Below are 26,131 nucleotides of genomic sequence, written 5' to 3'. Positions count from 1 at the left end.
AAAGAACAAATATAAACCCATTTGCCCAAAGCAACTAGAAATAGTTAATTATGCACAAATAACAAAATCAGTTTCTTCACCAGCAGAATTTATCCTGGACCACAGAGTTACAGAACTTTCCTTCAATTTTGTTGGGGCTAAGACAGGAAACTGCATCTTCTAAACTTTAGAAATGGATCTTAAACATGTAAACATAAGATATTATCCCCTATCTTTTAAGTAACATTTATATTATCTAAAATAAACAGTCTTCCTGAAGTTAGTCTGTAATTGACATCTGACACAGTTCACATTGCAACAGATATGATAAGTGCAGTAAACAGCAGAAATTATGCTTCTCTATGCTCTGAGAAACATTCATATTTCCTTACACAGATAAACTTTATTTTGTTGCTATGCAACCCTCACACAACACACTACAATCCACAGTAAATAAGAGTACAGATTTTACAACTGAAGGGCAAGCATGTGGCCTTTTGGGTTTTCTCCCCGTTTTGAGTTCCAGCCCCTGCTTTAGTTCATATTGTACTATTCCATCATTTATGACAAAACTGCCTCTAAAACTCAATACGGCGTATTTCAAGTAGAGCAAAAAGGGAGAATTAGAATGCACAAGTTCTCCTGACACTTGATGGGAAACAAATGGTACAGTGATATCAGTGACAGTGGAACAGTGTAATGGTGGCTTTAAAAAAAATTCCAGAACAAGATTTTCAAAACCTTTCTGCAATACTGATGCAGGATGCTGCAGATTTATCCAGTAATCTAAAAAAACTGTAAACAACTGAGTCCAGTTTAAAAACATGACTTAGGGATCCAGCTGGGTATAGTCAGTGCGGTTTGGTGAAGGCAATAGAACTACCCTGATTTGCACAAGCCGAAGATCTGATGTGTGCCTGATCACAAGCACAATTGTGACTGCGAAGGGCTTTGAGTCACTTCTCCAACTTCACTTTGTAGTTCAGTTCTTTAGAAATCTGAGCCTCTACAAACTACATGATATAAGTCCACATACTTAGAAAGGAATAGCACATCATTATTAGGGAGAAGAAATTATATTCATAAGAAAGCAAGATTTAATTTCTGATCTACAGTGTAGTTTCTCTAACCAGTGAGAAAAGTGCTTTTACATTTTAAATTTCTACGTTTTGATGGCTGTTTGCCATCAGAACATTTTCTTTTATGGTTTCATTTTAGAACTATATTTACTTACAGATTAGCAAGCTAATATCAGCATTTATTGCAAAACACCTTCAAGTTTCTGTGTTGGTCTTGTATAAAGACTCATCTGTAATCACAACTAACAGCATAGCAGCTTTCCATAAGTGCTTAGCAGAATAGGCTATAAAACTTGAAGCAATTAACTTCTTCAACAAGCGGTTGCTCACAGAACACTCCTCAGTCAGGATTGCAGCATGAGGCCCAAAGAGCAAATAGCGATGCTTTGTATCTAGCATACTTTCTGTTCAACAGGCAACAGGAGAGGGGATCATCTTCAGACCTAAATCTTGGAAAGCTGTACTCCATGTCTTCGTATCAGTGTTTTGCCAATCTCTTTTACAGTCCGGCATCCTACAGAACAAGTTACAAAGAATCATAGAATTATAGAATCTTCAGAGTTGGAAGGGACCTTTAAAAGTCATCTAGTCCAACTGGCTTGCAACAAACAGGGACATGCACAGCTCCATTGGTTGCTAAGAGCACCATCCAGCCTGGCCTTGAATGCTACCAGGGATGGAGCTTCCACCACATCTCTGAACAACCTGTTCCAGTGCCACACCACCTTCAGTGTAAAAGTCTTTTCCCTTATATCAGTCAAAATTTCCAGCTGCCTACCCCATACTAAGCTGCTTTATTTTCTTTTCCATAGAAAGCTATACTCAGTCAGATGTAATCCATCCATTAGTGACTGAGGATTTGCCTTCACTCTTCTATAGATTTATAGCTCTTCTTGCCTAATATCTTTTTTCATCTTTTACTTACTCTTTCTGTCTACATATATAGATATCCTATATAAGAGTTGGGGTTAACATCAGTTTCTATTTTCATCTCTCTGCAGCTTAACCTGTTTATAATGCAAATATTTGTCTTCTTTCTATAGATTACTACAGTAAATGAGAGCTATGACAAAATGTGAGGCAGAGATGGCTGTTACTAAGAGGCAACACTGATGTCTCACCTGTCAGTGCCATTGCCAGTTGAAATTCTTCCTTTAGCATCCGGAGAACTTCTTTTGCTCCTTCTTCACCCTAAGCAATTAGAATGCAATGTGCATTGTTATGTATACTTGTATCTATAGGCAAGCTACAAATCCATAACAAGAAAGTTTCATGGACAACTCTGACTCCTAAGTATTTGATAGCAAATTTTAGATTATTATATGATCTGGATACACACGTAAGAGATTCACTCTCTCACGCTGACATGTGAATGTACAAAGCATAAAAAGTTAATATAGGCATAAAAGAACATATTTTTCAGAATTTTTTCTTTTACTTACGTCATAAGCCAAGCCCCAGATGAGAGGCCTGCCGATGAATACAGCTTTGGCACCCAGAGCTAATGCTTTGAGTATGTCTGTGCCTTTTCTAATGCCACCATCTAGGAATACCTCCACCTTCCCCTCCACAGCTTCAACAATTTCAGGCAACATATCAATCTAGAAGAGTGAAATCAGAAATACAGTTTCTGTAACCTTGTTTATTTTTCTGAATGAATGTACAGGATTCAAGCTAAAAAAAAAAAAAAAAAAAGCTATGCAAGCAATTACTTGCCTAATTGTGTGCATAAATACAGCTTTGTGTTCAAAAACTGAAGTGACTTGGCATGTTAGCAGATATATATACACAGGTCAAATTTATTTGGACAGCCACTTAAATAAAATGAGAATCAGCAGGGTCACATAAAATGTCCATCTAATCTCATGATGTGCATCCAACACGAGCCTGTACAAGCTATTAGGAAGAATATAAGAAATAGCAGGCACAGAGGAGACCCTATTCCTTGATATTATTCCCCTAACAGTCAGTGTTCAGTAGTTTGGGAATGAAACTCAATCACTGACTTCTTGAACAGCCATCTTCACTTTCTTGCTTAAATTCACCATTCATTAATAAAAAGGACTGGCTAGCATTAAAGAGCACAAAGGTAGGCATTGTATCTGAAGATACTGAGTAAGAGATCTGTCATGAGGAACTTGCTCTCAGAGTTGACAGAAAAATAAAAGAACATTTTTTTTCATTCGAAAACACATCTTAAGCTCAGGAACAGTTGCACAGGGAACTTATTTATCTAAGAAAAATTCAGCATTCTCTGAGTTTTCAACAAGGAGAAAAACATTTTCTTCTTCTGAACGCATATGCTGCTCTCACTGACTTCCACTTACTCCCTGCACAAGTGGTAAGAGCAAAGACAAATGGACATTTGATGTTCCCAAGGTACAGGAGAGTAACTAGGGAATTAGCTGAAATGTCAACACCATGCAAGAAGTCTCAAGAAGAGATGAGCCTCCTGAATTCAAAGCTCAGGCATTAATTGCATAGCAACTGTTCCTACAACATGCATACAGTTCCTATTCATGAATATCAGGAAAGACACAAGACTAGAAGCCAAGTACTAAGGAGTGTGTGGTAGTGAAACAAAAGGCACACCAATTCAAGTCTTTCAAACACGGATGCAATTCATTTCCTCTCTAATGGATAAAAAGTGACTGGGAGATTGGGGAAAAAACTTGAAAGCACACTTTGTTTTTAGATTTGGATTAAAATTTTCTTCAAGTTTGGCACTGGCTGTGATTTTTTCCCTTCCCTTTGGTTTTGCTCTCTTGCCAAACATATTTTGGATCTATTTCCATATACAGAGACTACTTTCTACATCCTGACAAACTGTATCAACATTAAAGTGCCATAATAACTAAGGTATGATGCAAGACATAATTAAAACATAGATTTCCTTAATGTGTAACTAGACACTAGAAATATTAACCAGCTTGAGTTCAGCTCATGTTCTGAAAAGCCATGAAATTATGCTTCAAAACCAGAAATGCTTTACATGATTCAATACAGATATTCTCATGGAAACTGCATTCTGAAATACAGTTTTGTCTGTAAGATGAAATTCAGTGAACACGCTGGCTTTGACAGTGTTGTCCTCTCTATACAGTGGCGCCACAAAGAAAAATAACTCAAAAAAGTAGTTCACAGGTTTAATTTCAGTTCTAATTCAGTAGAAAATAATAATTGCTAGTTTTGGGGTTCTCATTTTTCAAATTAGCAAGTGAGTGGAATTGACTGGGGAAACCCTCAGTTGTCCCTGAGGAAAGAATTAGAGAGCAGAAGAGCTCTACAGGAAGGGCTGACACAGCAGTGGGCCTGCTGAGCTGACTGCAGACTGAGATGAGTTGCTAAATCTTTGCATATGCAAAACATCCTGCAGTGGAAAAGGGCTTACCTGCCTCCTTCCCAGTCCAGACAATTCTCATGGAAAACCAGAGGTTTTTCAACAACAGTGAATTAAGGATATTGAAACAGTCACAACTGGGCTTTGATTCTCCTCCCATTCATTCCTTTTCCTTGTACACTTCTATTATTCCAAATGAAGGATGAGTGATGACTTGAGTCTGGGGGGCTTTACTTCAGTCTGAACACGTACTTTTTCATTTGCCTTTCCTTCTTTTCTTTTTTTCCCCACCAGTTGAGAACTTCTCAAATCCCTTTCCACCTTTGGAAAGGCACAGGGCAGCATGACAAGGAAAAGGAAAAAATTCTAATTTAATCACTCTGAACCTTTTCCAAAACTGAAAAGGTTTAAAAGGAGAAAAAGGGAGAATTTCCTTCTGCCTTTAGTTACTATGTAACTCCAATTTTTCAGAAGTCTCTGGAGAATATTAAAAGTGAAAACAACTGCAGTAAAAGAGATTGCTTCTCATGGATTAGGCACACAACATGTATTTACAGGTTTTCCCTCTAGCTACCATGTATGCAGTGGAAGGAAGCAGGAAGCCAAAGGCAGAAGCTTGGTATTTATTGGCACCACTACTTACAGTTGCAGGAACTCCATCAAGCTGACGTGCTCCATGATTTGACACCAGTATACCATCCAACCCAAGCTTTACAGCTTCTTTAGCATCATCAGCTGAAAATACATTAAAAAGAATTTCTTTCCAGAAGTAGGATCTGAAGATCATGATGAGGGAAATTATGACATCGGTTAAGAAAAAATAAAATAATAGAAAACAATCACTGCAAGCTACTGGGAAGCCACTTATGGCTTCATCCTTCCAAAGACTCATCTCAACCCAGATCAACAGTTCTATCTTGAAGCAATAAGACTAGGAACGTCACTTGAAGTGTTGGAACAGAACATTTTTTCACCTTGGACTAACAGCAACTTGCATGGCTAACCTTCCCCCCGCCACCATCCTGCAACACCATGCTAAATTCTTTTGCTGATTTTTTCCTCCTCAATGCCAGTTAACAATAAGGTTGTAGTAATAAACCAAAGTTAATGAAAACACTTTGCTATGCAAAGCATACAGACTACAGGACACGAACCCCTGCCTACTGAACTGAAAGTACATCCAGGCCTGATAAACCACAAACCTTGACCTGCACCTTTGACTGTCAAAATACAACTCCCCCCCCCCCCCCCTTTTTTTTTTCCCATATATATATATATATATATATATACACACACACACACATATAATATATATAATATATATTATATTGTTCATTTTCTGCTGGAAGAATAGCTTGTCTGATTCAGACTGCCTTCCATAAGGAAAAGCTCAGATACAGAGGCAACACAATAATCACCCTCACCAGTTCACATTGCACTGAACCTAACCAAAACAAATGTACATTTGGTGATGTCTGAGATCTTCCACATGCTAATCATGCACAAGGAAGATGACTTTTTCCTTTATTTTGAAATCTAAAAATCTTCCCTGCTTAACACAGCATACGAATATGAATGTACAACCCATCATATTTCATGTAAGCAAAACAGATGCTTGCCATTGAAATGTAGTGAAATTCTACAGAAAACTCAGCAGCACAAGCACTTCCGCCCCCCTCCCATTCCCTCTGAAGAAAGAGATGCCTTGCCCTCTCTATGGAAAGCAGTATAGCCACACACCTCTTAGGATTCCTTTTGCAACAATGGGCAGCGATGTCAGCCCCCGAAGCCACCTGATGTCCTCCCAGTTGATACTTGCATCAATTTCCTTGGCTACATAGACAGCCAGTCCGCTGTTTTCCCCAAAGTCTTTCCCTGATGAGAAGGCCAAGTTGTTGCTTGAAAAATTTTTTAATCTAAAAAGACAAAAAGCATATAACATAGCCTGTGAAATATTTATTGGAGCCATTAAGTATCAGCTCCTATTATCAGCATTCAACACATCCGCGCTGAACATGCGTTGTATATACAGGGCAGAAGCAAAAAAGCCTACCCAGTATTTTATTTCTGAACCCTTTTAAATCAAAATCTCCTCCTTGAGAAATATTTGATAACTCTGTTGCAACTTCCTCGGGCCCAAGGCAACCCTCCTAATGCTTTCAAAGGAAATAAAGTCAAAAATCTAAAGGTTCAGCATCAAATCTACAGCCAAAAGGAAAAAGCCAAAGGAGAAACTTAGGGTTTGGGTTCAATTATTCACCCTGCCACAGACATCCTCTGTGACTTTGGGCAGAACATCTGGTCACTCCTTTTGCCTGTTTACCATCATAAAATAGGAACAACCACATTTTCAGGAGCACTGTGAGGATAAACACAGCAGATGCTGTGGGCCATTCATACCCTTGAGGAGCAGAGGATGTGTGTGCTGAAGAAATATCAGTCTTTCATAACATAATTCACATCCCACTGAAGTCAAAAGGTGCACCTCTACTATCCACTATCTATAGCAAAAACACCCTTGGCTTTCTTGCAGCACATATTTCCCTTGCTTTTGTTTTTCATGTAGGGAGTTAATTTATTGTAGTAAATAGGGGACTATCTAGATGGGAGAGGAAGAGAGGGAAATCTTTTTAAAGCTCTATTAATGAGATGGGTCTGCATGAACTCTTGCAAAGAAACCAGAATTTTCATCTTACTGACAAGACCAACATCCAGGCAATAGTTCTTATGTACAGCTCATCTTTTTGGTACATTTGCCTACGAAACATACAGGAAAATGTTTGTATGAAAACAGTCACTATTATTTGTTTATTATAACCAAATCAATCTCACAAGTTCTCGGAACTGAGTGGCAAACACCAGCCCCTGAATTAGAGTTCAGTATACAAAGGGAGAAATGAGGGCATACAGAAAAACTGAGGCTGCATTTATATTAGAAACAGAAGCAACCCAAGTGCTCTCAAGCCCCAGATTGGCATGGGTGACACCAGCACGATCCAGGACACCAATGTCCTACACTGTGTTGATCACTCTGTACTTCGGAAATTGTGTATCCATTCATGTTGTGCTATTTTATGCTCATACTCCACATTTTGGGAACACACAGTATTTTTGCACAGAGACTGGCTAGTTTCGCTGCTGATTTCATGCCTGTAACAAGCAACATTTCACTTGGTTTTTCTGTTCAGCTCCAAGCAAAGAAGAAAATGAGAAAGGAGCAGGCTCTCAGCAAGATCCAGCTTTTCAGCTGTTGGTTTGTGGAGGGTGGGGTACCCAGAGAAAAACAGAACCATGGATAAGATTATATAAATAACCGTTGTTTTTCTTGGACTGCGAAATGCAGGTCAACACTTGAATGAATGTTGCCTTACATACGTTTTGGAGCACAATGGCACCTTGTTGTTGCTTTGAAACTTTGTTGAAAATCTGAAGCCAAGAAAAAGTTATCAAGTAACTGAGCGGAGAGCCCCACACTACCCAGCTTCACCACTGACTCTGCAACAAAACAGAGTGTCATTCTGAAATCTGAAGGAATTTGAACCTTAAAAGATCACTCCAACTTTATATTATTCCATATGGTTCACTCAAACAAAACCTTGTTACTGTTAGGTCAAGTGGGGTCAAAGTGTTTCAGAAATGCACTACTGCTTCTCTCAAATATTTTTGTGTTATTTGACTCTCATCCAGAAACTGTATAACCCCGGGTCTTAAAATGACACTGTTCCTAAAATAAAAATAAAAATAAATAAATCTAAAAAATAAAAATAAAAAAGCAATTTAAAGCAATTCTCCTGGGGAGAAATGACAATGTGAATCAAAAATGCTTTGTTAGTAACACATCTATAGCAGGACTAATATATGGGACGTATGCAAACCAGTGTACTACTTTTTAATACCAGGTTTGTCAAGGATTCTTTGTATTCTGGTGCTTTCCTCACAAGATGGTCCTTTTATGCAGAAACCATTGACAGAACACCCTCAACTCCGCATATCTTCACCATTTCGTTCATTTGCTACAAGTACTGGCATATGGAGCAGGACACCTGACACCCCGAGGTGGTTCAGTTCCATGGTTCACCTTTTTAATGAAAATTATGAAAATGAAGAAACTTAAGGTTTGGCTTCCTATTTCTCGCTACATTTTAGAAATATATTTTGTATTTCTTGCTATATTTCATGTAGGTATGGTATGTATCCAGCATATTGAAGTTGTGAGAGACACTCGAAGGACACGAGCCTGGGGGAAAGGTAATGGGATTAGGGGTGAGATGAGAGGCTCAGCTGAAGTGCATCTACACCAATGCACACAGCATGGGCAACAAACAAGAAGAGCTGGAAGCCATTGTGCATCAGGCAAACTATGACCTAACTGCCATGATGGGACCGTTCCCATGGCAGGAGTGCTGTGCAATGGATGGCTATAAACTCTTCAGGAAGGATAGGCAAGGAAGGAGGGGTGGCGGTGTGGCTCTCTACGTTAGAGAGTGCTTTGATGTTACTGAGCTTGTGGCTGGGGATGTTAAGGTTAAATCCCTGTGGGTAAAGATCAGGGGAAGGGCAAAACATCTAAGACAGCTTACTTCTGCCCCCAAGCCACAGCAAAGTACTCAAGTTCAGTACCCAGTAATAACACCCAGTGTGGTGTCTGTCATCAGGAAGACAGGTTGCACTGCAGCATGCTCACCCTACATCCCCCCCAGAGGCACCTACCTGAGGTGGGGGGGAAGCTGGAACTTGTTGCGCACATCATCAATACGCCTACCGAGGAATGGTGTGTCCACAGTCACAAAGATTCCTTTGTAACCTGCCCTCTCTGCACGCTTCACCAGGGACTTGGTGACTTCTCGATCCTTGTACACATAAAGCTGCAGCCAGCGAAGGCCACCAGGAGCTGCTTCAGCAACTTCTTCAATGGAAGATGTGGCCCAGGAGCTCAGCATCATTCCTGTCCCCATTGCCTGGCATGCTGGAGGAACACAAGGTCACACTCAAGACCATCCAAAACACAAGTGTAGGTGCATGTAATTTCACACTGCCTTTCTTCAATTTTCATGTGTTTTCAGCCCTCCAGTAAATATTACGTTCATAGCTCCTGACAGTGGGCTGCCTGGGAGCTCTCTGGTTTATTTTCTGTTTATAGGCCAATTAATGTACCTCAGTCCTCCTCATTGTTGCCACATACACTCCCTCAAGCACTTGCTGCTTTGGTAAGTATAACTTTTTCCACTTCCAGAACATTCACTTGCACTAAGCACGTTTTTACTGAAGGTCTCTCCCACCACTTCTCTGAGCAAGTGCCTGCTTTTATCCCTACAGATCATTTCAGAGCATAAAAGAGAGAAAAGGAACACAATCCAACAGGCAACCTTATCACATAGCTATGATTCCCATTACACCTAGGATCTCTCATCTAACTAATGTTGCTCTTTTTACAGCTCTTAGTGATTATAAAAAGGTAGTTACTGGCTTCAAGGTCAAGGGCTTCTCATTCTCCACAAAGGAACTTCCCACACATGTAAGCCAAAAGAACAGGTTTAAGTTATTGCCCCTCTGACTTAATACTGAGCTGAAAGGATGGTCATGCTTACAAAGGAACAATTTCATTTCTCCTATATACACCAGAAAGAATTTTATTCCCCTCCCCCCCCCCCCCCCCCGCCCTTGTATTTTTAGATTGTCTTCCAAAATTGAATTATGTTAAAACATCATTCTGTTGTTCATTTACCATTTTATAACATGAGAAAAAGAACAACTCCTGAATTACTTGCTTGTAAAAGTAATAGTACAAGTTAAACATGTCTGTGTAGTTACACAGTGCAAATGGTAGTAATCTTAAATAAGAGTGTGGTAGTACAGCTTAGCGGAGAAAACATTAAGTAGCTAATGGCATTTTCTCCAACTGAAAAACTGAAAGATGAGTTGGTTCCCCCTAAACATTAACAACATTCCCATTCAGATCCAAATCTTCCCAAGAGTGGAGATAAACTTAGGAATACAAAGCTGATGTTATGAAAACTGCCATCCACAGGCTGGCATTTAATATCAATGTATATACAGGCTCAATGGGGACTGTCTGTATGAGGAGCTACAAGATATTGTTTAGTGGCTTGTGGTAGCAATAGTAATGGGAGAACAGTTAGACCAGATGATCTTGTAGGTCCTTTCCAACCTCGTGATTCTATGATTCTGATGAAAGACTTGATTGGGAGCCTCCATCATTCTTTCTTTTGATAACTCTGCCTCATCACCTGAAAGAGGGGAACCCCACATCCATCATGTGACCCCACACATAAAGCTTCACTCTCTTTACAGTCTCCACCCAGCAGTTCCTAAAAGAGAATACTCCAGCTAAGTAGTCTCCAAAAAGCTTCATTAAGGCCAAAAGGATGAGAGTTCACATTGAATGTTGGGCTCTCCTCCTCCTCTTCCTTCAAAAGCATTGTGGTGAAATCCATCATAAGGAGTGGGCAGCCAAAGGTTAAACATCACCAAACAATCCCAGATGGGATCAAGCAGCCCAAGATTCTGTCCTGGCTACCTCAATGAGGCTGATTTCCAACCTGGGCTGAATGACAAACCAGCTAACCTCATACAACTATATTTTTGAGAATATATTATTGCTTCTTCAAGGAGTAATGTATTACTTGATGTAAAGGAAAACACTGTAAAACTCAAATATTACATAAAGCCTTATTATTCTTGGTCTGCTACAGTACACATATTTTTAATGTAAATAGACTTCTGTTTCAAAACCTCATCTCCAGCCTGTGGGAGGCATTCAGAAGCTGTCTTTATGACAGCATTTTATTAGATAAGAATTACAAATATCAGAATGGAAATTCACAAAGAACTTGCCCAGTCAAATTGGATACATCCTCCTACAGCCACAAGGCTGCCCAATCAATGCAAACAGCCATGCTTCTTGTCTTGCAGATTTTGCTACCCCATGAAAAACTTCAGAACCAACAGACCTTAAAGAGTAGCCTAAAGAGACATCTTAAAGGCTTCAGGAAGTGTTGCCCACTTACATTTACCTTCTGCTTCCAAAAAACAGCATACATCACAAAAGACAAAATACAATACAATAAAGGCAGGCTCAGGTAAACAGATGTGTGTAAAAGATTAAAGGTAGGTGAACTGAATTACGCTGCAGCCATCCACTTCAATCACTGCAATTTTAAATTCAGTTTCAGTTATTCCTGCTGCTGTTGTTCTTGCTTGACTACAATACATAGGAACAAGAATCTGGGCTGAAATAAGATATAAATATTAATTGACTCAAAATATTATTCAGCGGAGGAAAAGAAATGACTCCATTCATCTTATTAAAATCCCAGGCTGGCCTCATACTAGTAGCTAATCAAAAGAGCCCCTCTGAGGTACACAGAAGGATGTGCTGGAGAAAACAAGATTTGAGTGGTGGAACAAGCATGGACCTAGCAAAGAACCAAGACCCTCTACATCATAATTCTTTGATCAGTCCCTTTAAAATTACTAGAAACAGTTCATTCTCAGAGAGGTACCCAGAAATAAATTTCTTCTAAAAACCAAAAAACGTATATTGAATGGGATGTCACAACTCCAATTCAAAATGATTTGCTCAATCAAGTCCATTATGTGATGCTAAGAAACGAAGGATCAACATTCTTGTTGCTCCATCAAATGTGAGTTCACGAATGAGAGAGAGGGTTATTAATCCAACCATTGCAAAACCCTCAGATCAGATAAGGGAAAAAAAATGTAAATGTTATGGTTCAATCTGTTTTTAAGTATCCATTTATCTATAATCTTTTATTCTCCGTGCAACATATACGGCCTTAAGGACATGAGAATTGTTGCTAAAGCAGAAAACAATCACAAAATTCTTCCCTTGTCTGACCTATGAAGTTAACCACCCTCTGCTAAAGCAGCAGCTCAACACGCGTATTTTGGATTTTCATGGTAAAATTCTAAGTCTCTGCACAAAAAAAAGCCTTGAAGTTTTAAAGATCCCAGGTTGACCTGTGCATCACATCGATCCCTTGAAGCTCATTTTGACTGTTCTGTAGACTTTCAAAAAGATGATGCACAGCCTCCAAGTATTGACAGGTTTTTTCCTACCTCAAATCAGGATTAGTTAAAAGTATACTCCTCTTTCTCACATGTTTAACAGCAATTGAAGAAAATAGAAACAATTCATTCCTTTAACAACTATATTCTACATTTCAGATCTGGGGGACCGCAAATATTCCTATTTATTCTTACAAGTCAGTACAGGATCCACATTCTCATGGCAAACTCTTTCAGCAACATCCAACATTTGCCAGAGCTTAAATACCATATATTTTTAATTATTATTATTATTTATTTTTTTAAAACCAGCCTTTTTTCATGTCAAGCCAGATAGTCACTTCTCTTTAAAAAAGGAACATGGTAAATTTTGCTCATTTTCTCTTGAGCAAATTCCCCTTGTGTTCCTTTCAGGGGCATCTCACGGCAGTCAAAATGCCCCACTGTTGTCACTTCTCCCTTTACCCACCGTCCCCTGAATTAGAGGGCAAAGGACACATTTGGGATCAAGATGGTGTCCTTTTGTCTCAGTGGTATTTCTCAGAAGTAGCTATGTTCTTTGAGCCGCATCTCCTAAGAAACAGAGTTGTTTAAATTACTTAACATTACTCTCTTAATGAAACACACTTGGCTGAGAGATCTCCTGCCCAGCTTTACCTCACTTACCCCTTTCAAAACTTTCTGTGCAAGCTGGGCCTGCAGTTTGTTGACACAACATTTTGTCAGCTGTGCAGGAAAGCTGGAGGCAGCAGGGCCAAAATGGATCTAGCCAGTCTGGAAGGTCTATCACACCAGACAGCCTGTGTATAGTTATACCAGAAAGCCCCCCAGCCATACCAAGCTATAGTATATACCAAAGTCCTACTGTAGTCACTGTGGCTGAGCACAAAGAGCGACAGACAGCAAAATCCCTCACTCACTGTCACGTATGGGCACAAGGAACATGAATTCAGATGACCAGCAGAATTAAAGCAAATGAAAAACATTTCATAAGTCTGTTAAAGCCAAAGGAATAAGGTATTGCTCCCAGCCTAGGTGAAAATGATAGAGCTGACAGTAACTAAATAGAGTTGGAAAAAGCATTTCAGTCAATATTCCTATTCTCCATTTGGCAAAGTAGGCTGTGCAGATGCATCTCAGGTGGTGGTGAAATACTCCTTGAGTCAGAAGTAACTCAGAAAGCTGTTTGAGAGCAATTGCAGAGAGTAAATAAAATCATCAGATCTGAAAAACATTCTAAGTTTTCAAAAGATCTGGCCAAGAAAAGTCAAGCTGGTCAGTCTGATTTTAAGCAAGTTTAAGAGAAGTCAGACACTGCAGTACTGCTTCTGAGTAGAAACAACAGGATACTAGGAAACTGGTCAGTAAGAATTAAGCCAGGATTATGTAAGTAGCATCAGTATACAACAGAGTAGAAGTCTTGATATAATAATTGACTTACCTGTTCACAATGAATTGAGTTGTCAAGAAACTGCTATTTCTTGTCAAGAAATAAAATCTTAAGCAGCACCCAGCTTAGGCATACAGGAAGGTGGGTCCCATTTACAGGACCATGAGTGCTACTCTACTTCAGGGGAGTACTAACTGGAGACTACATGGAAATCACATCGGTTTGTGAACGCAGTATGAAGCTGGGGGGTAAATTAACGTCTTTGCACGAAGGAATAGTGAACATATTTTGGACAGGCAGAAAATCACTGTGTGAAATTAGAAAATTTCTGCTGAAAGGTGCTTAGAGAAAAGCCTTTTGCTCTTTAACGGTGGCTAAAATTATTCATCAAATTTGGCAAATATTTTTAGTTAACTGAGTTGAAATGTGAGTGAGAAGGACAAGAAAAAAAAATCACCTTAAGTCAAAATGTCACTCGTTGATATTTTCAAAATGGAAATGCTTTTTTTTTTTCTTTCTTTTTTTCCCCAAGCTAACACTCCTGTTTCAAAAGTAAGCTACGGTTAAAAGCATTGGCTAGTAGGAAAATCCAATGAAACATTGTCTTTTAGATCAAATTAAACATTTCAATTAATCCAAAACCATTTTCCACCCAATTTTTCAGTTTCTCCTGAAAAGAAAATCCATTATTTGCAATATTTCCATATACACCGATTAACTGTAACTAAAATCCAGGAGATATAATCAAAGAAAGCCCTGAAAAAAAAATAGATTAATGTCTGCCAAGACCCATGGAATTCTTTAAAGGACAAGAATGCATTCTCTATAAGGAAGACCTCCAAGTCCATTTAGACATATCAAGGAAAGCTAAGGAGGAAACACACTGCTGCCTATGTATTTATACCTACATAGTCTTGTTATATTTCAGTTAACTATCTACTCTCTAAAATTTGAAATCATACAAGTTCTGGCCATACTTACAGAATACAGTTAAATTTCAGAGTGATTTACAAACGTGTTCAGTCTTATCATCAGGAACTTTTAATATTATGATTCAACTTTTTTTTTTTCCCCTAAAGAAATAACCTTTACTAAGGAAACAGGATTGTTGGTGAAGGTGTGTTTAAGGGAATCAGCCTGACTTAGACCTATTTCAGATCAGATACGTGCTCTTTCCCACCAGCCTGGTTACTTGTGTGGGAGCGTCACTTGAGCAGCAGCACTTCTCAAAAACCCAACAAGCCCTGAAGCAAAGGGTCTGCAAGGAAAGGGAGTTTTATCTAATGAAAGAACATGACATAGATGCCCTTCTCTGTGGATGAAGGCAGTGAAAGAGTACAGCATTTCAAAGCAAAATGTTGTTGCTTAATAGAAATAGCTGAGAGGACTAAACGTTGCTATTGAAGCATGGAAAAAGTTTGTTATTTCTACCTGCACCACCCTGTTCTGCAGGTGAAAATAATGTGAATCTGAGACCATCTCGTGAGGTTTAATCTCAACCAGGCAGCTCTGTTGTTTGTGGCACCTGCTGTACACTGCCTGAACACATGCACATGTGCACTGTAGATGCTACACAGGGCAGCTGCCACACTCCTGAGTGTGAGTCAAGGTTCACTGTGCCTGCTCCTGCAGCCACTCAGACCAAGAGGGGACAAGACTCAGACCACACCATGCTTTTCAAGGGCCATCACAACAGCAGAGGCACCACTGCATGAGTTGCTTCCTACATACCTGAGACAAAATTTAAGCACACAAGTACATGGGGCTTTCCAAAAGCCACAAGGCTATGATCAAACATCCGTGGCTTGCATGAACTGTGGTGCAGCTAAAGCAAAACCAATTTAAAGCAACCAACAATCTGGCCACTTCATTTCTGAAGTACTGCTAAGTTAAAGAGAATTTGGATGTAGCAAAATCCTTGATCCCAAATGTCCCAATTCTAAGGAAAGCTTTAAGCCAAACATGTACTTTACAGCTAACTCCTGTCATCTTATAAGGTCAAGCCAAAAACTTGGCACCGAGTGCCCTGCTCCACCTTTAAAAGAGCCAAAAACCAAGGAGTTTTTTCTACAAGAAATGCTAATGCAATACAGAGGGTGTGATTTTAATTGCATTCTCCTTTGAAAGTGATGAAAATTTTACCAACTCCAAGGATATGTTTATTTGGCCACATATTCAAACCACTGCCAGTGCACCAAGCTCTATGGGCTTGAAGATCCAAGAATGTTAAATGCAATAATCATATGTTAAAGTTTGAAACTAAATGCAAAAGAGTCAGGAAATTCCAAAATTAAGTTATCTACCACAACCATAACTCAACCCTGGTAGTTTGCCTTATTTTATCACTTGATTGTATATGCAGTAACAGATTTATGACTTAAGATGTGGCCAGGCAACAAAGCCAGTGGGAGGTTTTGCTAAGGAACATCCTGGGTTTTGTGCATTTCTAATCTCGCTCTTAACACAGCATTAATGTGTTTGCACTTAACAGCACCGTGCTTCAGGGTTTTCTTTCAGCATAACCTGGGCCAGAAATAATCTACGAGTGTTGCCAAAGGACAGGACAGCACTAACACAGCTGACAGAACACGGCTTCTCAAACCAGTTCAAGGTACTCGAGCTCCATCGTGTGGAGTGTACCTGTACATACAACCTGACTTTCTAATACATCTCTTAAAAAATAAATAAATAGAGAAGCACGCTCAAATACGCTACAAATCAAAGAAACCTTTGACAGAAAGTAAGGCTCACACTGCTCCTTGCTGATGAGCGAAGTGTAAACCTCGTGACAGGGCTGTGTTTGCTGGAGCCCTGGGACAGCAACACAGAAGGGCTGCAGGTCATCTCAGGGCACATCCCAGCCATGCTGGTTGTTAACAAGGATCAAGACCAGCTCACTGCAAGGTTTACAATTAGACTCGCTTCAGGCTGGCATTTGCTGTGTTGATAGTGGAAATGCTGTTAAATTAATAGCTCACAGGACTATACGTTTTGTAACCTTTTTCATTCTGCTAGCACTGGAGCATAGAAATGCACACCCTGCCACTCCGTGCCTGCTGCATACAAACAGCGTGACCTCTTTTGAAAGTCATTTTGCAGCTTGAGTTAAATGAGTGAGAAAGTTTCACATCTTATTATACCCCATTTCTCACATCCTTTTAGGCTGTAGGCTCCACTTTGAAAGCATCTTTGTGTCAAATTTAGCCCAGAGGACCCTTACCTGGCTGGTTCCCTGGGATGTGCACAAAGTGATAAACACAAAGTAAAAAACAAAACAAAACAAAACAAAAAACATTAAGAAAAGTCATTCTGAGATGGGCAAAAGCTTCTGCATTTCTGGAAGCAAAGACAGGGATGGTCACTGGGGTTCATAAAAGGCTTTGTGACAGGAAGCATTTCTTGTCATGGCAACACACATACACTTATATTTATAGAATGGATATAAAACACCTAGCTGTTGTTTTCATTTTTTAAATTACAAATGGATTCCTACAGGCCAGTGCAATGCACTTTGTTACAGAAGAGCAGCATAGCTGTCATGGTGCAAAGAGGGCAAAGAAGACACCAAGGAGAGATTTCTGACACCAGGCAACACTTCAGCCAAGCAAGAAGCGTCCAAAGCTGCCAAGACGGAGACTTCAGCCAGAAATCAGACAATTTTTATGTTTTAATTGCTACTTCTGGTGACTTTTCTCTACCACTCAATTCCCAGAACAAAACCAAGGGACTACCCACAAAGGCCAAAGCAGTGCAAAAATAACCCATCAACAGCTGTTATTACGCAGTTGTATTAGGTGAGTACTGTAGCCTCTTCTGGTCCTACAAACAATTAGGGAATCTGTTTAACTGTATTACAGAAGATTTCAGAAATCTCTTGGCCAGTTCTCCAAAATGACACCACTCTTTAATCTGAAGGCCTTTACTAGAGACAATGTTTGAAAGGAGGACTCCTATGGTTACGACAGCCCCAGAGCACCAATACAGGGATGTTGCACTCACTGCGCTCTGTCTCCCCCAAGCCCAGATCCCCACGTAGCAGCATTTATTTGTTGGGTGACTGGGCTTAAACTGGACAGCACTTTTTTCCCCCTCCCTTTTCACTTCTGAAAATCAAGAGCTACTATGCCGACATGTTAGCAGACTGCAAACACAACTGAGGATGTATGGGAAAAAACCACATGCCTTAGATCTGGGACGCAGATAGATCACCTCTTTTTCTGATGTCCTGAGTATCTTTCTTCTCCATTGAAGACACTGAGAAAAAAAAGAAAGCACTCGCCTATCCCCCTTCCCACCAAGGCTTAACTTTGTATTCAGAGATAGGAACAAGAGGACTGCAGGGACTCTGCACAGTTTACCTTTAGCGGTTGCTGTCTCTCCATCAGGGTGAGCCAAGCGCTGCATAGCAGTCGCTGCAACGCAGACCGGCATGCTGATTTTCTGCCCTAAGACTGAGGTTGACAGGTCCATTACAGACACGTCCCTGAGCACCCGGGGGTACAGCTTCCATCTGACACAGAGAAACAGAATAAAATATCTGCATCATTGAGGTTATAGTTCCGAATGTCCAAGAGCAGATTTTCCTGTTAGTGGGAGAAAAAATGGTGAGAGCTGGAGGGGACGAAGCAGCAGAAAGTACCAGGCGGCAGGGTGTTGGACCTAGAGCAGAGCTTCACTGCATGACCCAGACATGTAAAGGAAGCTGTAAAATGCACAAAGCCAAGAAGAAACAGGCTAGAAGGGATCAAAAAGAGACCCAAAACAATGGAAGGTGAAAGGAAACAGAGATCCTTTGAAAAGCACTGGCTGGTATCACTTGAAATAAAAGACAGCAGCAAAACAATGTTTACAGTGAATCGTAGCTTCTCTGAAAGCCCTGTGGCAGAACCAGATTACAGAGGATGTGCAGGACCCAGGTTAGATACAAGGAAAAACTTATTCTCAGAAAGAGTGATAATGCAATGAAACAGGCTCCCAGGGAGGTGGAGACGTCACTGTCCCTGAAGGTGTTCAAGAACCATGGAGATGTGGCACTGAAAGAGAAGGGTTAGTAGGCATGGTGGTGATGGTTGGACATGGTGATCTTAAGAGGTCCTTTCCAGCCTTAATGACTATGTGATTCTGTAACAGAAGTCACCAGTTCCCCCCATTACCTATGCCATTCCCTTAATGGACCAGGGAGACAAAGGATACAGAATTTTTGGATAAAACCAGCCTGACCAGTGCACTTACACCTCCTTGTCCCTATACTATGGGTGTCTGCATTGAAAGCACACAGAAACGATTTACTACGCCTCTTCCTGCAGAAAACAGACGGGCAGGAGCATGCTTTAGCTCTTTTCTGATGAGATAGTTGAGGAAATCGGCTGCGCTGCATCTCTGTTGGCACCTTTTGCAACCCAGTAGCCCCCAGGAGGCCCCATCCCTTAGCAGTCACAAGCTGCTGTGTGACACATGCTTCATTGAAAAGTAACTGCAGGTCCAAGGACAGCCCACAAGGAACTGAGACTTCCAGGAAAAGACCAAATGCAGCCACTATAATTTGTTACAGAAAAAGACTGCGTAGCACAATTGCTTTCCCAAGAGAGCAAATTATAATCTACTCCTTGAATGACTTGGCTCAGAACCCACCCAACTGTTCCAGACCTCGCTTTGCTTTCAGTGTACCCACCATAAAAAACACCAGCCTGGAGCCATGACCATAATCTCCACTGGGGTCTTCAGCTGAGCTACAGGCAGAAGCTGACTCCAAATAAGACCTAAAAAACACCCTCCTGAAATTGCAATTAGGCAGAACCATCACATGCTTAGACACAAAAATTTACATGTGCCTTCTGCCACCAACTGGAGCACAACAGGTCAACAGTCCCTCTCAGAGCATCAGCGAGACAGCACTTCAGTATCCAAAACCATCTCAGTAAGGATGCATTCATGTGGGGTAGCCATGAAATCAGACCTTCTCTTGGCCATGAGGTAACACTGCAACAAAGGCATTTTAGTATAGTCCACAAGAAGCTGTGCATCAGCAGGCACTGGCTCTCAGAGGAGTGCTCTGTGCAAGGTGCAAGCAGCAATAAGCTCACCCCTCTCCATGTCTCAATGATGCAGAGAGAACTCTGAAAGGACTGCGAATGTAGATCACGGCTATCGAGCTTCGAGCTTTAATTAAAGAAAATAATTAAAAGCTTAGTCACTAGTACTACTGAACCTGACTACCTGATCGGCACTAAAATGCCTGAGGGAAGCCGACTACTGTCATTAGCAAGAAGATGGCAACCAGAGCCTTCATTATCCTTAGACTATGCTCTGTGAGTAGCAGTCAGCTTGAGCTTGCATACTAAACAGACCGGTTGGGGTTGGGGGAGAGAGGAAAATAGAAAATATTTCCATTTTATTGGAAGAAGAAGAGAGATTTCCATAAGGAACCTGGGACGGAGTTAGGATGAGACCCAAATTTCTTAAGCCGTGGAGCACCAGGCCATGCCAGTTCTCCAGAAAGCACTCCCCAGGGAGAAGAAAGATGGTTATGATGCTTGGAAGGGATGTAGTTGTGGGATTCAGCTGTAATATTTGATGCCAAGACACACACTGTAAGTATGTCTCCTTGGACTCGTTTTCATACTATTGTGTCAGACTGTTATTTTTCAAGGGAAGATGAGCTGAGGGTGGGACAAAGAAAACATGACTTTTATCCCCCTTCTTTCTAATCCTCATTCCAAAGGCTTTCTCCCAGCTCTGAGACATCTTTCCTGAGCAAATACAATGAAAATACAAATCCTTTCACAATCTTGCTCATATTTACAGGCAAGCTTAGAAGCATAAGGATGCAGAATGCCTTCTTCTGCAGTCACCTAGTTCTCAGCTGTTCCTGACACACAGAATTTTCACCTGGTGCAAATGACTGCCACTTCCAAGCACACATTTGAGTATCAGTCCTGAAGCAGCAAAATTCCTTCAGTGCTTCTAGCTCAGAGAAGCAGAAAGAGCCAAATTCTTCCATCTCCCCCCAGCAGAATAGACAAGAATAACAATGCTGTAAGAAGCAGCAAACACCCTCCTTTCCCACTCACTCTTATGTGCCATCAAATAAGTGTCCACAAGCTTTTTGGCATCAGATTTCTTAGCCTCAGTATTTAAACGAATTTCTCTTCTGATCCCTTAAAAAAAACAAACAACACAAAAACAACACAGCTTTTCTCCTTGCATCTCACTAGGTTGTATTGCATTATAACTTTGCGTTATAGTCTTTGACAGAGGCAGCACTGGATTTTACTTAATGTGGATTTTTTTCAGCTGCAAGTTTAGCAGGCACCCAGAATGACCTATTTTCTAGACAAGCCATAGGGATGTTCCCTTAACTAAGTGAGTAAAACCCAAGCACAGTATTTCCCAGAAATCAGTGCAGGGATTCATTAGACTGCACACAAAAGCTGCTTCCTCCTATTCTTTCAGCAAAAGTGTTTCCAGCACTTTTGTTAAGGCCTCGTGTACTTTTCATTCATCATCTTCTTGTCACCCACAACTTCTCCAAGCCAAACTGACACTCCTGTGCTATAATCAGCAACTGCAAGTTACTGTATCTTTCTTCCCAGCCAGTAGCTGGGGAGCGCTCCTGATCCACACAGCTTCATCTAAAAGCTGTTTTGAAAGAAGGATGAAGGTGAAGGAGTATTTGTGGGCTTTCCCCATTTTCTCCCCTGTTCAGAAATACCAGGATGTAAATTACCTTGCAGTCGGACAAGACAGAGGAGCACTCGCTTCTCACACTCATTCCTTACTGGGAACAACCACTGAAATTTTCAATACACATTTTCAAGCAGCATCTCTCACTTCTCCAAATTCATACTAAATCCCTTCACCAGCAGCATGCTTAGGGAAGGACACGCTGCTCAGGCTAAGGCCCCATCACAGCCCCTGCCTGCTTTGATAACCTTTAACCTCTCCTCCAGCTCCTACTTCCCAACTTCCCATCATAGCAGGCACATGCTATTGCTGCACAGGGCCAAGTCATAAACTGTTGCTTTCGCTCAAGGAAAAGATTTTATCTCCTCAAGTCTCATCATCCATATGGCAACTCTTTTCAGGACACTCTGAGGTGGAAGACATAGCAGAAACATAACCAACTTGCTTTTAAAAGCATTCATTTGTTCTCTTCTCCCAGTGACCTGACATGCCTGCTTGATCCTAGTCAGATTTGCAGCCTTTTTACTTTTTTAAAGGCCCGTGCCCAGTCATTTTAATGCCCTTAACACCCAACCACACAATGACACATTTGCTAACAATATGCATCAATGTTATCACTGATAAACAAGAAGCAATGTTCCGTGTACATGACAACAAAATGCATCTTCTTCAAATGCCACTGGGAAGTCAGTGGCAGAACCTGTCACAGCAGATTATTGGAAATGTATTCCTAAACACGCACACTTATTTTCATTAAAATGCTGAGAGATTTCAGATTGATTTCTTGAATACCATCAAGCCAAAGGCAACTCACCCTTGTCTCAAAACGTACTCTTTATTCGGGCCCATTGGTTTCTTGACAACTTGAGAGTGAATTTAATCATCAGACAGAGCAGTGTTGGAAGGACGTGTGGTGTTTTGGAACACACAACAAACGCAAGGTGAATAAAGTCAGATGCCATAGGGAAAAATGTATGCTCTCACCCACATCCTAAATAATTGTTACTGGCCTTAATGCCTCATTTATGCAACTGCCGTCTTCACTTCATTTGAAAACTGAAAGAAAAACTGATCTGGCTTTAGCAGAAAAATGCTGATGTTGAGATGCAAGCACTGGTTCTTCACATCAACATCAATCTCAGATAAACTGGAAGCCAGAGGAGAGTAGCTGTAATTATCATCAGTCTCATCTTAAGCCTTGGTCTTTTGGGGGCACTTTATACCACAGTATCTGATTAAGGGTTCAAAGCACTTTAAGCTCCCGTGCTGTCAAGAGGACGGGACATTTGATTTTATCAGCAAATGGATATGACCTGCACTGTTCCAAAAATCACATGAGCCATTCCAAAGGCATTGTATTATCTATCCACGCAACCGTTCATCTGCTACATCGCTCCAGAATGATAATCTATTTCCATTGTAAGTGCAACCATTACGTTGCCAAAAAATTAAGAGCTCAAATTTAACAGATAATTTTTCTAGATATGCCAGCCAACTCAATAACCTTGCAGTGCACACCACAAATGCCTGGGCTACAGAATTCACACTCTAGGTTCTATTTCATTCCTTTTTCTTTTCTATTTAAATACAAACACTTATAAATATTTAAGGACATTGCAAACATCTTTAATCAGGGTGAACCCTAAGTCCTGAAACAGCACACGATTAAGCTTTTGACTGGAGAAATCAATGAGAGCTCTCTGATAGTTGCTAGCAAAGCTCCATGTACACACTTCTTTCACAAAGTTGTCTGACTTTGTGATCGTTGTGGGTGTAAAGTCCATCTTACTTAATACTTACCCATCAGCTGCATTTGGAAATGGGGAGATAATGAGTAATGTATAAAAAACACAAAGACTGAGATTCAAGGGCTAGCCCCATAACAGTAGTCCTGCATTCTTGCCCCTCTCAACAGCATCATAATAAAAATAAAGGTGTTTTGAAGTTGCTTGTGCCAAAGTTTAGTCCCATAACAAGAAAACTCACAAATCCATATATGAGGTTTGCATTTCTAGATGTGCTGCCAGGAAGCCATCTGACACACAGATGTTGCACTCAATAGTTTTAGACCCAAGGGCTAACAAATGAAAATCCCACCACCACAGGAGGTGCCTCAGCAGCTACAAGTGGGGACCACTTAAGAATCAAGATCCAGGCCCTGGAAACATGTGCTCAAATGATTCTGAAGTTCAACATCCCATTGGAATAGGTGGGAGGGTTCGCCTTTGCAAAGGGGAAGGACGATCTAGCACACAACCTCCGTTACAAGGCTGTTTCTAGCTCTAGCTCTGTGCTAGCGCTGTAAGTGTCAGAAAGCAGGGGACAGCATATCTTATGCCAGGGATTGGGTTTTGGACTCTGATCCCAGCTCTCCCACTGCTTTATTGGGTGACCTTCAACAGCTCTGGCTGCCCTCATTCCATCCAGCCATGCTTGAACTGATGCTCTGGTAGCAGAGAAGCAGATTCAGGGAATGGGGAACCAGCGTAACACAAAGTAATTTGGTATCAGTTTTGATACACTTCCACCAAAAGTTGCTTTACTTCATGTTGAACCCAACATTTACAGAAGAAAGGAACTGAGGGAGTTTGGGTTTTGACAACAAGAGAGGGAACAAAGTTACAGCCTGCAAGCCAAAACCAGTTTTATATTTCCCATCATTTACAATATGTCATGGTTAAGTGCTGACCATGTCTGCAATATGAACACAGCTCAGGCACACAGTACTGAGCACTGGCCTTCACATCTTGCTCCTGAGCGCACTGCTAGGACACATAGCTCCAACTCAGTACTGCACAGACACTTAGTAGGGGAGGCCACAAAAGTAATGGAACAGTTCAGTCAAAAGCGACTTAGGACCTAAAAGGTACAATAAAAGAAGAAATCTTTGTCTGGACGAGAACTTAAAATACAGAAACAACAGCAATTTCATCAAATTATTACATAGTTGTTCCACCCCAAAATTTTGCTTCCCCAGAGAAAACAAACAAAATGCAGGTAAAGCTAAAAGCATGTTAATGAGTCTTAGGGACTGCTCTGATAGAGAATTTTAGCTGGGGCAAAGAAAGGTAGGAACTGATGTTCTGAGAAGGATTTTCTTGAGGTTTTTTCCTAGAATTTATTGAAGTTTCAGAAAACTTAAGTTTTATCAGCACAAAATCTAACATTGTACCACATCTACTAACAAAGCAAATAGATACACACAAACACCTTAAACCATCCTCCTACCTTGAAAATGCTGCTACATTATCTGCTAATGTTTCTTCGTCATCTGCTCCAGATCGGTAATAATCATACACTGATTTGGGGAGAAATGTTTTAGCATAATGTTCAAAATCAGCAACACAAATCGGCTTTCCAGACATGTCTGCAGGTCTTACAGGATACGTTTATTCCAACTTACCTCTCTTTTAAACTCTGCATTTCTGTCTGTAAATCATTAATGTGGGATCTCATCAGGATTTGACTTTCTTATCTATGCACAAAAAATATACGCCAACTTCTTGTGCCACACTGGACTTCAACACCATGTTTCATTTCACGTGGCCAAAGCAAATGCAGAATACATTGGAGTAGGCTATGATGAAAAAAATATAAATGAATTAAATGAATAATCAACGAAATATATGGGTGTGATACGTATGACTCAGACCTCAAGTAGGGAATGTACCATCCCAATTTTCCATCAAAAATACCCTGGTGATGGAGAAAAAAAGGTATCATATACATCCAAAAGCAAAATTCTACTTTAGTTGGCTTATGAAAGCAGGTCCAGGCCTGGGCTGGCATTTATAACCGTTAAGACTGTCTCCAGGCTTTTTTACATTAAAAGCTGTGGATTGGGAATCAAGTTGCAGGGACACAGCTGCCAACCAGCTAGGATGGCTACTGCATCCTCATGCAAATGACTGCTGCTTTTTAATGTAATTCCACCTCCAAAGCCCAGATAGCTGTAGTTATTCTTAGAACATTATGAAGTCAGACACACTTACCAGCTCAAGATAAAGTTATCTTACCACATGAGCTTATGCTCATCCAAAATGTAACAGATTAAGATTTCTTGATTTAACAAATAAGCAGACATACTTCATTTGCAACAAGTATACAGCATTTGTTTGACAGGGAAATCTTACAGTTGGTCATGTGTACATACAATGCACCTTTGCACTCTTCAGTCATTAATATCTCTTTTTTCTTTAGGTGGAGAACAGGTTCTGGAAAGAACAGACAAACCAATCTCTTAAAATGCAAACACTCTTCAGTGCACAGCATAAGATGCGACATCACTTTGCAGTGTGCACTGCAGTCAGCACAGCCCAGCACACACCTCTTGTCACCACACACAGTGCAAACAAAGCATGGGGCTGCCATTTGTTTCTTATTAGTTACTTACAGTGCAACACAACAAAGAAATGCAGTGCCACAGAAGTACATCTGCAGCTTACTTCCTCCAACAACACGTGGCTTTAAGTGACTTGATGTTAGCAGAATTCTTTAGTCTTGCTGATGGCATCTAGTTAAACATAGATAAACCTCCGCTAAACCGCAACCATCACCTCTGCTGCTGGTTCATAAATAGCAGCTAGGAACACAATATTCTGCAAAGAGAGA

The 26,131-nt window shown here is 40.6% G+C and overlaps 1 protein-coding gene across 4 annotated transcripts; it reads right to left on the bottom strand.

The window, feature by feature from the left end:
• Positions 1–362: 362 nt before the first annotated feature.
• HAO1 (hydroxyacid oxidase 1) lies at positions 363–26,131 on the bottom strand. 4 transcript variants are annotated; one of them, XM_032443261.2, is made up of 10 exons: positions 25,914–26,131; positions 25,654–25,734; positions 24,924–25,097; positions 18,196–18,347; positions 9,109–9,364; positions 6,139–6,314; positions 5,042–5,133; positions 2,501–2,659; positions 2,180–2,249; positions 363–1,572 (listed from the first exon to the last, which is right to left on the bottom strand). In XM_032443261.2, the coding sequence occupies exons 3-10, from the start codon at positions 24,974–24,976 to the stop codon at positions 1,502–1,504; spliced, it is 1,029 nt and encodes a 342-aa protein (XP_032299152.2). In that variant the 5' UTR covers positions 24,977–25,097; positions 25,654–25,734; positions 25,914–26,131; the 3' UTR covers positions 363–1,501. The 4 variants fall into 4 exon arrangements, with proteins under 4 accessions (XP_032299152.2, XP_085397226.1, XP_085397225.1 ...); XM_085541100.1 differs by lacking the exon at positions 25,654–25,734; XM_085541099.1 differs by lacking the exon at positions 25,914–26,131 and having other exon boundaries at positions 24,924–25,834.

Source organism: Coturnix japonica, chromosome 3 (genome assembly GCF_054131305.1).
Source record: "Coturnix japonica strain WE chromosome 3, WE-NBRP24, whole genome shotgun sequence".
NCBI classification, from domain to species: domain Eukaryota; kingdom Metazoa; phylum Chordata; class Aves; order Galliformes; family Phasianidae; genus Coturnix; species Coturnix japonica.
This window is presented reverse-complemented; position numbering and strand designations above follow the sequence as displayed.